Source organism: Macadamia integrifolia, unplaced genomic scaffold, assembly GCF_013358625.1.
Source record: "Macadamia integrifolia cultivar HAES 741 unplaced genomic scaffold, SCU_Mint_v3 scaffold1208, whole genome shotgun sequence".
NCBI lineage: Eukaryota > Viridiplantae > Streptophyta > Magnoliopsida > Proteales > Proteaceae > Macadamia > Macadamia integrifolia.
Genome location: NW_024868120.1, coordinates 108483 through 121713, shown reverse-complemented (window position 1 = coordinate 121713; position 13231 = coordinate 108483). Strand labels below are relative to the sequence as shown.

Genomic DNA, 13231 nt, shown 5'->3' with positions numbered 1-13231 from the left:
TCATGTAGATTCACAAGTGGTAAGATAAGGTTTTCATTGAGTTAAGTTGTATAAATCACAGGCATATTTTATAGACTGGTCACATCCGTGATTCAGCAAAACTGACGAGCTTGTGATACACAAGATTAATAGACAGTATATTGTCAGCAATATGCTCAACTGGGTGTATTGCTAATAATGTCACCAACTTGCCTTATTAGTGAATCTAATGTGTGAGATTAGCATGATATCTAATTACACCACCCCAATATGGAATGACTCCATGATGGAAAATGACCCAAAATTAGCCACCGACAAATAAGGGATCCAATTCATGTAGATCCATCACTGAAAGTTTTTAACTTTTTCCTTGAACTTTCTTTTGATAACCTTCTTGTAGACCAATTCTACAGCATGGTTAAGATAATTCCTTATTGTCACAATTTTGGAGGTTTATATATATGCATGTATCTTTACACAAATATTTAGATAAAAACATTTCTTAGCTAAAGAATGACAAAAGAATTGACCAGACATTTCCACATTATAAACGACTCTTGTTGAGGTAATCATGAAATGGTAAAAAATAACATAAAGTGCCAGACCTTTGCCGAACTTTAACATTTTGAGCAAGCTTCCATATATCTGCAATAAGAAAACAAAATTTAGAAATTGTCATGTAATACCAAGTTCCGAAACCCTTAAATTTGGATTGCTATGGGCCCACAATAATTACAGATACAAAGAAGCAATGGCAATTTTGTAATTAATTTTTTGTGAAAGACAACAATGATGTCATACTAATTACCAATGTAATCAGCAGGAGGATCTATCATAAACTCCAACAAGACTTAGAATAGATCAGATTCAACAGTAAAAACAGATCTGAAATTAGACTCAGATTTAGGTCAAATCTTGCATAAATTGTATCTCACCAATTAGGACTCCATTGGGGCTGAAATTTGGATGGTATGGAGATCCTATATGCGGGAACAAACTATAATAAAGTGAGCAAATTCTGCTGGCTGGATTGAGAAATCTGTTGGTTGAAAGAAAAAGGAAACTTTCGGTGATTCTTCAAGAACTGGAGTTGGAAGCGTCAGATGATCCTCAAATTTGGATCGTTTGGTCCTCCCAATGTCTTAATAAACCCTCAAAATACTGCAGCAATCAGAGATCCGGTCTGGGAGATACGCACTCAAAAATTCTTCCCAGGAAAACCCTGAAGCTGGATTTTGTAGCCTGGTTGTGTGTGTCTTCTGATCAGCAAAATCTTAGAGGGCTTCAAACTCACTTAAGACCGTTAATAATAATAAATAAATAAATAAAATTTTAAAAATTAAAAAAAAAAAAAAGAAGAAGAAAGAAAGGAAGAACCGATGGAGGAAGAAAGGGGGGATAGGGATGGCTATCTCATCTCACCCTCAACTCTCTCAATTAATGAACAACCTATCTCAGGCCAAAATAGTAAGTATAGCTCACAAACAAATTCATTAATCAATCTATTCTCCTTATATTACAGCAATGCCTCTTTATATAATAGAGGCTTGGACTCAATCACATAGAAAGATCTAAAATAAGAAATGAAAATAGAAACTAAATCTCTATTGGTAAAATTAAAAGCTTGGTGACCAAGAAACAATAAACATAGAAATAAAAGACCCTTTTAGAAACTAGATCTGACTCTTCACTACTTGTTAACAAAGAATCACAAAAAGGAAACAAAAAAAGGACCAGATCACTGTTCACGGGTATTGTTCACATGAACTGTAATTTTTGGTTTTGGGTTGGTTTGATGGGCCAACATTGGAGCTGTCTGGTCTAGTTTGATGGAACCAGCAGCCCCTTCTTTGCAAGCTCGATATACATCTCAACGATAACTAAGCCGAGAAGGGAAAGTATTTTCTAGAATTTAATTAAGGGGATAAAACTTGAATAGAATATTCCTAAGATTTTTAAGTAATATTAATAAGTGAGGGGCTTCGACCTCATTAAGTTGGGATAAGGCTGAGTTGTTGTTGTTGTTGTTGTTGTTGGGGGCTTACTTGTAATTAAGAGGACAAAATGTTACCTTCAACCTCATGTTGGAACGCGAGGGTAGCAATCAGTGGCAACTCAGTTGTGTTTCAGTCGATAGATCTCATTTCAAACTAATCCAATCAACATGAAATCTAGGGCAAAGAGAGCTAACTATTGGATCTATTGCATGCAAGCAACAATCAAACCAAACAACAAGTAATCAAAAGAAATAAAATGTTGAAACTAGTCTTTGCAGAAGAACTCAGGACTGGTTCTGAGTTCAGCTTGTAGTCTTTAGTTCAAGCAAGATTTTCAGCAGAGAAATTGCATGCAGTGTCACCCTAGGGTGATGAATGCTCTCTCAAAGTTGTAGAGAGAGAAAGAAGGGGATGAGGGAGATCGACCTCAAGTTTGAGGCTGTAACTACGGCAGGAAAACAGAGTATGGTGAAGAATATTTAAGAAATTCAGGTAGAAGTGAAGATAGGAGGAAGAAAATGGTAGAAGAAAGAACAGAGCAGTCACACAGCTCAGCCATGAGAGGTAAACTCAAACTTGAATTTCAGTCAAAACCAAATGTTCTCTTCAACATAGATTACATGCCTCTATATAAAGCGGAAAAAGACTCCTAAACAACTCTTTCTCAACCAAGAAACTCAATAAAATCTCCTACCATCTACTTTCCAAGAAAAACAAACAAAAAATATCATGCAACTATATCAACTTGCCCACCCTTACAAGAACTCGACCGAACCCAAAATGCCCCTGTAGTTATCTCATTGCTGAGGTGGCACATATATTGGGGAAGACAGTCGGACTGCAACTCCATGAGTTTGAAGGATAGACTGGCCTGTAGCAGTAGGAGGAAAAATTTGTCATGGTTGAGGCATATCATCAACCAAGGTTTCAAAAATCAGGAAGCGGACCAGTAAATAGTCCAATTCAGATCGGAATCGGTCATAACCGATCCCAATTCTGGTCGATCCAATATGGAAGATTCATGCCAAGGAACCCTACAAATCAGTGAGTTTTCAGATCTGAGGGCCGATTTTGGGATTCTTGGGACGGATTCCAGCCAATTGAGATCGGAACCGGCAAGGAATGATGCAATCCCCAATTCTGTGTTTTAAAACACAGCAGTCATAGTTGTCAAGGCGTCGCCACGCCTTAGTGTCCATGCAATTTGCCCGGGTCCTAGGCGATTGTTTCCTTATTGCACCACATGTCGACTTATATTTTGGACTTATTTATGTCAAATATCATTTAAATAAATGGTTTTATATTTCTTATTTCATTTATTTAAGATATTATTCATAAATAATACCCCCTATTTGAATCCAATAAAAATGGTTTAAAAATCAAATTCCAAAAGGATAAAATGTCAACCCCCCAGTGCAAGAACAAAAATTGGATTTTTGGTTGTAGGGGTGATTTTCAACTTTCAAATGTTGAGGTTCTTCTCAATTCTGAAAATTTTAAAAATCTTACCATGGTAAAGCATTGCTAAAAACCAAAAGTCCAGCAAATTAAACTTTTTGTTTTGATGTCTTTAAAATTATTTTCATTCAGACGATTCTAATAGCATTCGTGCACTTTAAAATAAGTTTGACCTAAACATAACTTTATTACTACAACTTAGATTAAAATAATCTTAGACATGCTGGAAAATTGGTTTTGTGTTATACCTAATACAAAAAGTCTCAAGTAAAAATAAAATCATTTGATCAGTAAAACTTATTATAGAACAAAAACGTTTCTCTAAATGTTGATATTTTATGAATTAATATTGATCTCTGATTTTATGTGACTTAATGTTAATTTTTTATGACTTGATGTGGCTTCATGTTGATTTTTTATGATACATGGTATATGTAGCACACTAAATAATGTTAGAAAATAGTGAAAATAAAAAATAGGGTAATTTGTAGCACCATCTCCTAGAGAATGTCACTATTATAGACACCCCCTATTTAATACCAAATTACGTTCACATCCCTTATCGTAAGTCACTGTTGAGTGAGGATTTGAAATGACGGTTTTACCCTTTTGACTAAAACACATGACAGGGGGTCAATGGAAGGAGGGTTTCGCTAGAGCGTATTTGACGGCATGAAAGACCTCCCTTCCATAGTGGAATCACCTCCTCCGATCACACCCAATGGCTTATCCATGAATATGGGGGCCGCACCTTCACAAAACGCATAAGCAGAGATCCCTCGATTCTAGAACCCACCCTATCCATCACCCGAATCAGGGAACTTCAAACGCTTCGCGATGGCACTGGTGGCGGCAATAACAACATTGGCAATAACAGACTTGGAATCAGTAAAAACCTTCAAAGGGTTAGTGGAGAAGTCGACCTTGGTAGCGGTCTCGGTAAAAATTTCGGTGTCGAAGTGGAGGACTGGCTGCGACAGTGATCCATGAGCTCCATGTCCATGATACCTTCGAGGAAGCCAGGAAAGTTCTCAGTGATGGTGGTGAGTTGACCACCGGGGGCAATATCATTGCCATCCAACCTTTAAAAAGGATGGGTTTGAGTTTTTATTTTTTCGATTTCTGTCTACATTAAAAGAAAATTATAAAATAATGCAGAAAAATAACAGAATCAGAGACAGTATTTCGCTATAATATTTAATTTTTTATTTTCTCTTTTTCGGCTCTTCTCTTCTCTTCTCTTCTCTTTCATCATGGCTTTATTAAATAAAAATAAAAAAGCAGGTTTGAGTTGATGGCCACAGTGTGAGCAGCGGGGCTGCTGCCGATGATGCAGAGACGGGTCTTGAGTGTCATCCATGGCGAGTTTGGAAGGAGAAGAAGAACCGGAAGAAGAGGAAACCGAAGCGAAGGCAGAAGCATATTCGAAGGCCGAAGCAATTCCTATGGAGTTCCTCAACCGTCATTGTTGATGCTGCTGTTTTTTGCTGTTAAAGGCTGAGGGGTAGATGGGGCGTACAGCCGATAGAGCTCGAGATTTACCGCCGCTGCTCTCCTCTTCACGTTTGGGGATGAAGACGATGGGGGATAGGGTTAGGGGTTAAGAGAAGAGAAGGGTACATCAAGTACTTTACATTTTACGAGGGTATTTTGGTAGTTAATAAAAAATAAACCAGCTGATTTCAGCACTTGAGGTGTATTCCCTAACAATGACTGACGGCAAGGGGTGTGAATGCAATTTGGTATTAAACAGGAGGTGTCTCCATAATAGTGGCTTCTCCAGGGGGTGGTGCTATAAATTACCCTAAAAAATAACAATGGGTCGCCTTGTCGCCTAAGCGCTTAGGCAATCCTCCAACGCCTTGGTTTGCCTTAGCGTCGTGCCAACTATGGCTGCAATCAACGCGTGAGGCAACATCAGAAATGTTCGGCCTGCTTGTTTCACCTTGGTGGTGTTTTGTGCATCATCGTAGAGATGACCCACCTTTTATTGACAAGGCCGCCCTAAGAGAACATCACAATGCAGCGAAAGGCTGACTAGGCAAGACACTTGGTGGTGAAGTTGATACAGGTTTTTCACCTAACTGGGCTTGTTTTATTAGGAATAAGTCCTGAGTTAGGTTGTATATGTGTTGGGCCTTCATTCTATGGGGTTTTGTGTGTAATAGGTCACTTTTATGGGCTTAAATTGGGGGTATTTTGGTTGCATACGGGATTAGTATTTGGTTTCTTTTATTTTGATTTATTTGGTTTGGTTCATTAATAAACCATGTTGGTTCAATTTAAGTTATATTTGTTTCTTAAGAGTCAAGTCATTAGTTTTTAGTTTCCTTTCCATTGTTTCTATTTTCAGATTTTAGAAACTATGTATTAGAGTGAATCGATTGGGAGTTTCCTTCTTTGGAACTTTCCAATTTCTAGGACGTAATCCCTCCCATTAGCACTATAAATAAAGAATAGGAGGCTCATTAAGCCCCGAAGATTTGGAATAAAAAACAATTGTTGTAGCTGCTGCTGCCTTTTCCATGGAGATTTGTCTTGTGTTTGATCAAGGCCTGATGGAACTGGTGGGAAGCCCGAGAGGTCCTCTTCTATTTTATTATCTTTTCTCTTACTATTTTCAAGCACTCCATGGTATCAAATTCCATCTCACTTCATCCCAGGTAAACCACACTACTGATCTGCAATACTTTCTATTTTCCAGTTCTGAAACTCTCTTTCTTGTTCCCCAATCAATCCCTACGCTGACCGAACCAACCACCTGATGGGACCCTTCTTTTGATCAAGTATTACCTCCATAAAGAGGGAGGTTCGATCCTAATTTTGGGTTAATCAGACCACTGGTCTGTCTGTTATGCAAAAATCTCCCTTTGCTGCTCGATGGTGAGTTTTTTAACTTAATTTTGATCTCAACTGAGATCATTATTGGGTTCTGTTTGGTTCTTTATTCTCTGATCATTTTACTCATGTTTACCCATTGTTTCAGTCTTATTTCATAATCCAACTAATCTACAATTCCCTGCTAACCTATCCAGTTTCTGTTAAGCTTATTTTTGTCTCAAGAACCTGTTTTGGGCATATTCTGAGTTTTCTGTTGAGATCGATAGTGACCCTATTTCTGTCCTTATATTATCTGATATTGTCATGGATATTGAGTTATTCTCCATCTAGTTCAGCTCCTGTTATGTCTCTTGTATCTGATTAACCTTCTGGGTACAGCAACCCAAGTCTGGAATTGATACTCGTGATTCCCAGATCTGTTTTCGATCTTTATTTCTGATCAGCCATGTTGCAGTCCTATCATGTTTGGAACTGTTCTTTGATTAGATCCTGCAATATTGGGACTTGGTTTGACTTGTCAACCTAGTTCTACATTAGAAGTGGTCCAAACTGTAGGTCAACTCAGACGAAGGCACCGGCCTTTTCTCTAACATTAGGCCCAAAACCCCACACAGATCTTCTTGTAAAGCTGCTTAAGTGGGAAGTTAAGTGCTCGAACTAAATCTGCAGAGATGAGGTTAGTTTCTGTTCCGATACCCTTCTAAATTCTATCAGAAGAGGTGAGCCTTCTCTACTAATCTATTGGCAAAGGAGTAAGACTAGAGGATTTAGCTTCAACATCTTCATCATCACCACCATCGAGGTCGTCATCTAGATCTACAGGTATAGGTTCAGGAATATCCACATCAGCCTTGTTCATAGTTGCCAATAGCTTATCAAATATAGTCAGCGGATGGGTCTTGTTAGTCCATTCGCTGCCAAAGTGGCCTTTCTCGCCACTATTATGACACACGACGCTCTTCAGCCACTAGTTACCCTTCGAGATATCTGGTTTCATTTTTTAAAACCTTAAGGGGCTCAAATTTTCTATCTTCAGTGATGGGTTCTAGGGTAGGAAAAATAGAATTATTCAAAAAAATAAAAAATAAAAAAACACACAAACACGGGGACAGAATCACAATGATTCAAAGCAAACACAAACTGGCCAAATATGAAAATTTAAATCAAATGGAATCTAATGGTTGGATGGGGTTGAAACTAGGATCCATTAGACCTCTAAATATACTGATCAGACCCCCCAAAAAATCAAGTTGATCCACGGTCGGATTTGCTGTAGTGGCTCTTAACAGAATTAGAAAGTACCCCTGTACATGTAATGAATCCAAAACCTGACTCAAACATATACAACAAACCCAATAATAATTATGTGCACCATTACATAATACAAGACACCTAACCCCAACACTCTAAACAGCAGAAATTCTACTGGGAAACAACAAACACACAAACAACATAACTTGAAACAAAATTCAGAAACTTCACCAAACCAAACAAATTGTGGAGAATGATCCAACGATAACATAACCAAACAGTAGAACGGATGAGGAAATCAAACCAAATGGCTGCAAAAAGGAAAGAGTGAATAACATACAATTTGCCATGTGCATCTTAATTAGCTTGAATTCCTCAAGAGTGAGGCCCCTTTCCCTATCAAGCGCTGGCACCACATCCACCTCTTCCTGATCCATAAGCTGTTTACTGATTTACACATATCAGAAACAATAAGCAAACAGAACAAACTATCCGAATTTATGGAGAATAAAAAGAGAAACAAGACGAAGGCTCAAACTGGAAATCCTGATGTTAAGGTAAAATTACCAGTGAGAGGAAGTCCAGAAATTGGATGCCATTGGGAAAGCTGAGAACGGAAGTCCAAATGAAGCAAACTGTTGATTTATTCACAGTATCTTCTTTTCATAGGACAGCTGAGAGACGGAGACCTGGGTGAGTGGTGCGCAACAAAGTAAGGTCGGGAACGGCAATAATACGGAAAGCATATGTACGGCAACTAAACAGACTATATAGTAATAATACTTTTCAAAAATCCAGTGCAATAAAACGTGTACGGCAATGATATGGTACAATTTTGATACGGTTGTTCTGTAAAATTCTGTAAAAGCCTGTAAAAATCTGGGAACAAAAATACAAGTTTATTTTGGTACTAAGAATGAACTAAGATTGATTGTTTGTAACTAAATTCTAATCTCACATGCTTTAATGAACACTGATATTACATATATAAGATCAATTTTCCAATAATTGGACCTTGAGGTACTCCAAATCTGTTACGAAGGATTACAGCAGAATTCTATCATTCTGGTCAATCTAGAGTCCTAATTCTTCCAAATTTCAGAATCGCAAAATTGGGACGTTCTGATTCAATAAAATTTCTAATTCCCATAATCATAAACCATCATTAATGAGAATTTTGGGTTGTGTTGCTAATACTGATCAACCAGAATGCAGCCAGACGTCTTACTAGTGCCAATTACAACCCGATTTTGGAATCGAGGATTAAAGTGCTAATCAGGCTTCCACATGCACATCAAACAGTAGGACTTATTTCAATCTTAATAAGAATGCGAGAGTAATTTGAAGATGGTTGTTTCCAATTATTAAAAATAAGGAAAATGACAACTAATTGAGAAAACTTTCAGTGCAAAATCTTAGGCAACTAAGACCATTAACTCATGGCTGAGTCCAATCCAACTTGATTGCTTCGTTTAACAATGATAGATACATCCACTTCACTCTGAGAAAAAACTTACAGAGAAGAGATAGACTAGCTGGACGAACGTAGAAGGAGAAGAAGAAGCGGAAACCGGTGTGAGGGCTCAACTAAATACCCTTATATAGTGACTCATTGGAGAAGAGGAGCAGTAACTCGCCTTTCCACCTCTGCAATTGCCCTAAACTGCCACTGCAATCGCCTTTGTTGGAGTTTTCAACAACCGATGGGAAGAGAAACGGAGAAGTGGAAGGAAGCAGGGATATTAATACTCAGACTATCGTCCTCGGTCGCCGGGAACAGAGACGGGGACAAAGGGGCTAGGCCGCTAGGGTTCCAACTTGGAGAAAGAAGGGGGCAAATCCTTTCGGAATTCTGAGACGGGGAAGAAGGGTTACTGGATTTGATGATTTTTGAAAAGTTTGTTTTGCCTTTTTGTTTTTCTTTGTTAGGGAAAATAACTTAAACGTATTATACGTGAATAACATATTATTCGTGTACAAGACTCCAAAAAAGGTCGAATCGTACGGCAAACGTGTTTTGAATTAAACGTTTAGATACACATTTAATACACATATAATATGCGACTTTATTAATGGGCTTTAAGGGTATCACCGGTCGGCCCAACATGTTTATGGCCCTACCTAGACCAGCCTGATTAATAATCGTGTCGGGCTCATTTTTAAATAGGGTAGTATATGGTGCAGGCCACCTAGCCCAACAGGCGCCCCACCAATGCCCCACCAGCCTGACACATTTATATGCCCAATTTGAACCGACTCCCTTAAATTTGACCTAGTCTGACTCATTTAATACTACTTGTATTTTTTATTTTATTTTTTTAATACTATTGGTATTTAGTGCTAAGGTTATCTGATAAGTACAGTTGAGATAACAACAACTGCCTAGCGTAGTTGGTGAGTTGTGGTGTGTAAAAAACTATGCGTTATTATCTACTTCCCTCCCTATCTACCAAGAAAAAAGTACAATTGAGATGATGGTAATTGTTATATGAACATTTATCTTTTTCAAGCATAGTATAATTGATTTGAACTTGCTAAACTTAAGTTGTGTAGGTATAGTTTAATTGATTTGAGTACCATGGGCTAAAGATCGAGTACTTTTACAACTTATTTTAACTATGGGATATTTCTTTACCCTACCCATCTTTGCCTTATTTTATTGGTATTCTGCTTCAAGCACATTTAAGAAATCAATTTTAAAGAGGGACCGTTTAAAGTTAAATAGGTCGGTCTATAGCCCGGTTAAGGCCGGATTGTGGCCATTTATGGCAACCCGATTAGAGTGAGACCGACCGACCAGATTATCAACCGTACTATGCCCCTCCTAGCTGTGCCTGTTTAGTTAAACGGGCATTCACAATACAACCCTAGAAATTGGTCGAGCTTGATTACGCCTGAACGAGACCGACCTAGTCTGACTGCTTGACACCCCTAACGGGTTTAGCCTGACCCAGACAATGTAGACCGATTAGGCCCATATCATATTGGTTCAAAGTTACACCATGAAGGTTGTGTTTGGTAGTCAAGAAAATAAAAGAAAAAAGTATAAAAATTGTATTAGTATGAAAGAGAATTTTTTTTTTTTTTCAAAACTCATCTTACAAATGGGGAAGTTTACTTCTACTGCCAAAAAAAAAAGTCATGCAAACACAAAAAAACACAAGAAAAAAACAAATTTTCTTTTCTTTTCTTCTATTCGTCGTCAAGCAAAATATTTTTTTATTTTTTTCACTATTTTATTTCATTTTATTTATTTTATTTTTTTTTCTTTCTAGAATATTTTTTCTTTTCATTTCTTATCTTTGCTACCAAACACAGCTAAAGCGATATGTTGGAAAGAATTTTAGTAAAATCATTGGATATCCACTCAAAGCCCCCAATTGTTGTTATTTACACACCCGTAAGATCGAGATCTAACAAAACAACCTTTAGAATCCAACTCCTACTATTTGGTATAGATGTGTTTTAAATGGCTCAGTACTTAAAACAAGACGGTAAAAAATACGATCAAAAACTTAAAAAATGGAAAGAAAAAAAAATGAAAATATACAATATGTGTTAGGGGTGTCAACCGGTCGGGCCAATTCGGTTTCGGTCGGGCTTAATCGGGCTTGAAGACTTTCAAAGGCTACACCGTGTCCGCCCATTTAACTAATCGGGCTTAGTTATTGAGGGCATGGTACGCTTTATATTCGGTCGGTCGGCCTCGGGCTATAATCGGACCACCTTAATTGGGCTTTAGTCGGGCCTTAACCGGGCTACGGACATGTTTAATGTTAAACGGGCTTCAATCGGTTTTTAAATGAGCCCTCTTTAAAATGTGCTCTTATATTCCGGCCCACTCATGCAAGCCCAAAAAAATGACAATTAATTAATAAATGATACCAAATATAACCATTATTTAAAATGTGAACATATTTTTACTTTTTAATTTGGGGGGTAAAATAGGTATTCTACAATCATTAAAGGGTCGGGCTAGGCCGGTGCACAATAGGCCGGTCTCAGTCGGGTGTTAAACGGTCGGTCTTGGTCGGGCGCCCGATGGTCCAAGTAGCAAAACCAAGACCGACCGTTTATAAATGGGCCGGGCTCAAGCCCGACACGTTTAATAAATGGTCCGGGCCGAGCCGGTCTATAAACGGTCGGTCCCGATCGGTTTAGCCTGTTCGGGCCACAAATTGACACCCCTAATATGTGTTTCAAACATTTAGATTGAACAAATACAAGATTAAAAAAAAGGGCAATTAACTTATATAAATTTAGAAATTATTACTTAAATATATAATTAAAAGTAAATTTATATGTGAAACATTCTAAATAAATTAACTAATGCCTTCTTAGTTCTTAGAATCTCCAATTCATGTGTTTTTTTTTTCCTAGCTAGTGCCTTCTATGTATAAAATAGCTAAACACTTTTTTTTGTTAAAAAAAATAGCTAAACACTCACTGTTTTATGGGAGTTCGTCATTCTTTCTTAATTAACTAGTCAGTATTTTTATAATCTTTATCTTTGAGCAGTTGTCTTTTCAATTCCAAAACTCACCCCAGTAACCTTAGGCTTTGTTTGGTTGCAAGGGGAATGCAAAATTTTGAGGTAAAGTGGAATTTTTTTCTCATGAAAAATAAATTTATATGTTTGATTGCAAGGGAAATATATTTTACATGTAAAAAAAATTTCACTTATACACTAAAACTTTCCTTTTTATTTCCCCACCAAAATAGGAAGAAAAAAGAAAACCTGACTCTCACCCCACTCACGACTCTCACCCTGCAAGCAGGGTGAGGCTCTCTCTCTCTCTCTCTCTCTCTCTCTCTCTCTCTCTCTCTCTCTCACGCGACTCTCTTCCTGCTCGAGTAGGGTGAGACAATCTCTCTCTCTCATGCGACTCTCATTCTAGTCGTGGCTTTTCTTCTCAACAAGATGCTGTGTTTGGTTTGCTTGTAACTAAGCTGTTGGTTCTCTTCCTCATGAGAAGAATTTGGAATCCCTAATCCTCATGTTTGATTTCTTCTTTACTTATGTTCGTTCTCTTCTTCATTTTGTAACTAAGCTGTGTATTTTTGCAACACATTGGTACGTGAGTATTAGTCCTACTTGTCAAGTGTTTGATGAAATGTTTCATAGAGATTTGGTTTCTGTTAGTTTCAAACTCGTCACTCTCATTTGAAAGTTTTCTTACTAGTGGCATTATGTACATGGACTGATATGATAGTGGACTCTGCCTGCAACCATCTCTCATAAAATATCAGACCAAGCTAAGCAGAGGGCGTGACTCAAAATTACTAAAAAATTACTGTTTTGTTTCATTATAGTCCCCTCCCATTTCCTCTTCTGGCCAAGTCTTCACCCAAGGATTTTATTGTGCTTAAATCGGTTCCTCTGCCACTCTTAAACCATTAGTGTTTTCTAAAGTGGAGTCCTTCTCAGTTGGGCTTTAACAACCATAGGAGACAATTTTTCATTATTCACAAACATCTTTTGATACATTGTATCCTTTTGCTTGTGAAGCTAAGAAGTGTTAAAGAATCACTATAGTGAAAGCTGATTTCAGAGTACAAATAGCTTCTAAGAACAACTAACTTTCTTTTTATGAAGAAAGCATGAAAACCCTACGTAATGCCCCTGAAAGTTGAGGTCCTGCATTGAATGGTCCCCGAGCAATATGTGCTCTAGTTGGTATTATAGGGTTAAATAAAGGGAAGGC

The 13231-nt window shown here is 37.7% G+C and overlaps 1 protein-coding gene across 4 annotated transcripts in view; it reads right to left on the bottom strand.

The window, feature by feature from the left end:
- Window positions 1-9417, bottom strand: part of LOC122063136 (cyclin-C1-1-like) — a 28512-nt gene extending 19095 nt beyond the window's left edge. The window contains exons 1-4 of one of the 4 annotated variants that reach the window (XM_042626818.1): window positions 9044-9417; window positions 8094-8215; window positions 7867-7973; window positions 585-624 (exon numbers count right to left, since the gene is read on the bottom strand). In XM_042626818.1, coding sequence (XP_042482752.1) covers window positions 585-624; window positions 7867-7973; window positions 8094-8125 — 179 coding nt within the window. In that variant the 5' untranslated portion in view covers window positions 8126-8215; window positions 9044-9417. The remainder of the gene's footprint in view (window positions 1-584; window positions 625-7866; window positions 7974-8093; window positions 8216-9043) is intronic. The other 3 variants (XM_042626817.1, XM_042626819.1, XM_042626820.1) reach the window with 3 other exon arrangements.
- Window positions 9418-13231: the final 3814 nt, after the last annotated feature.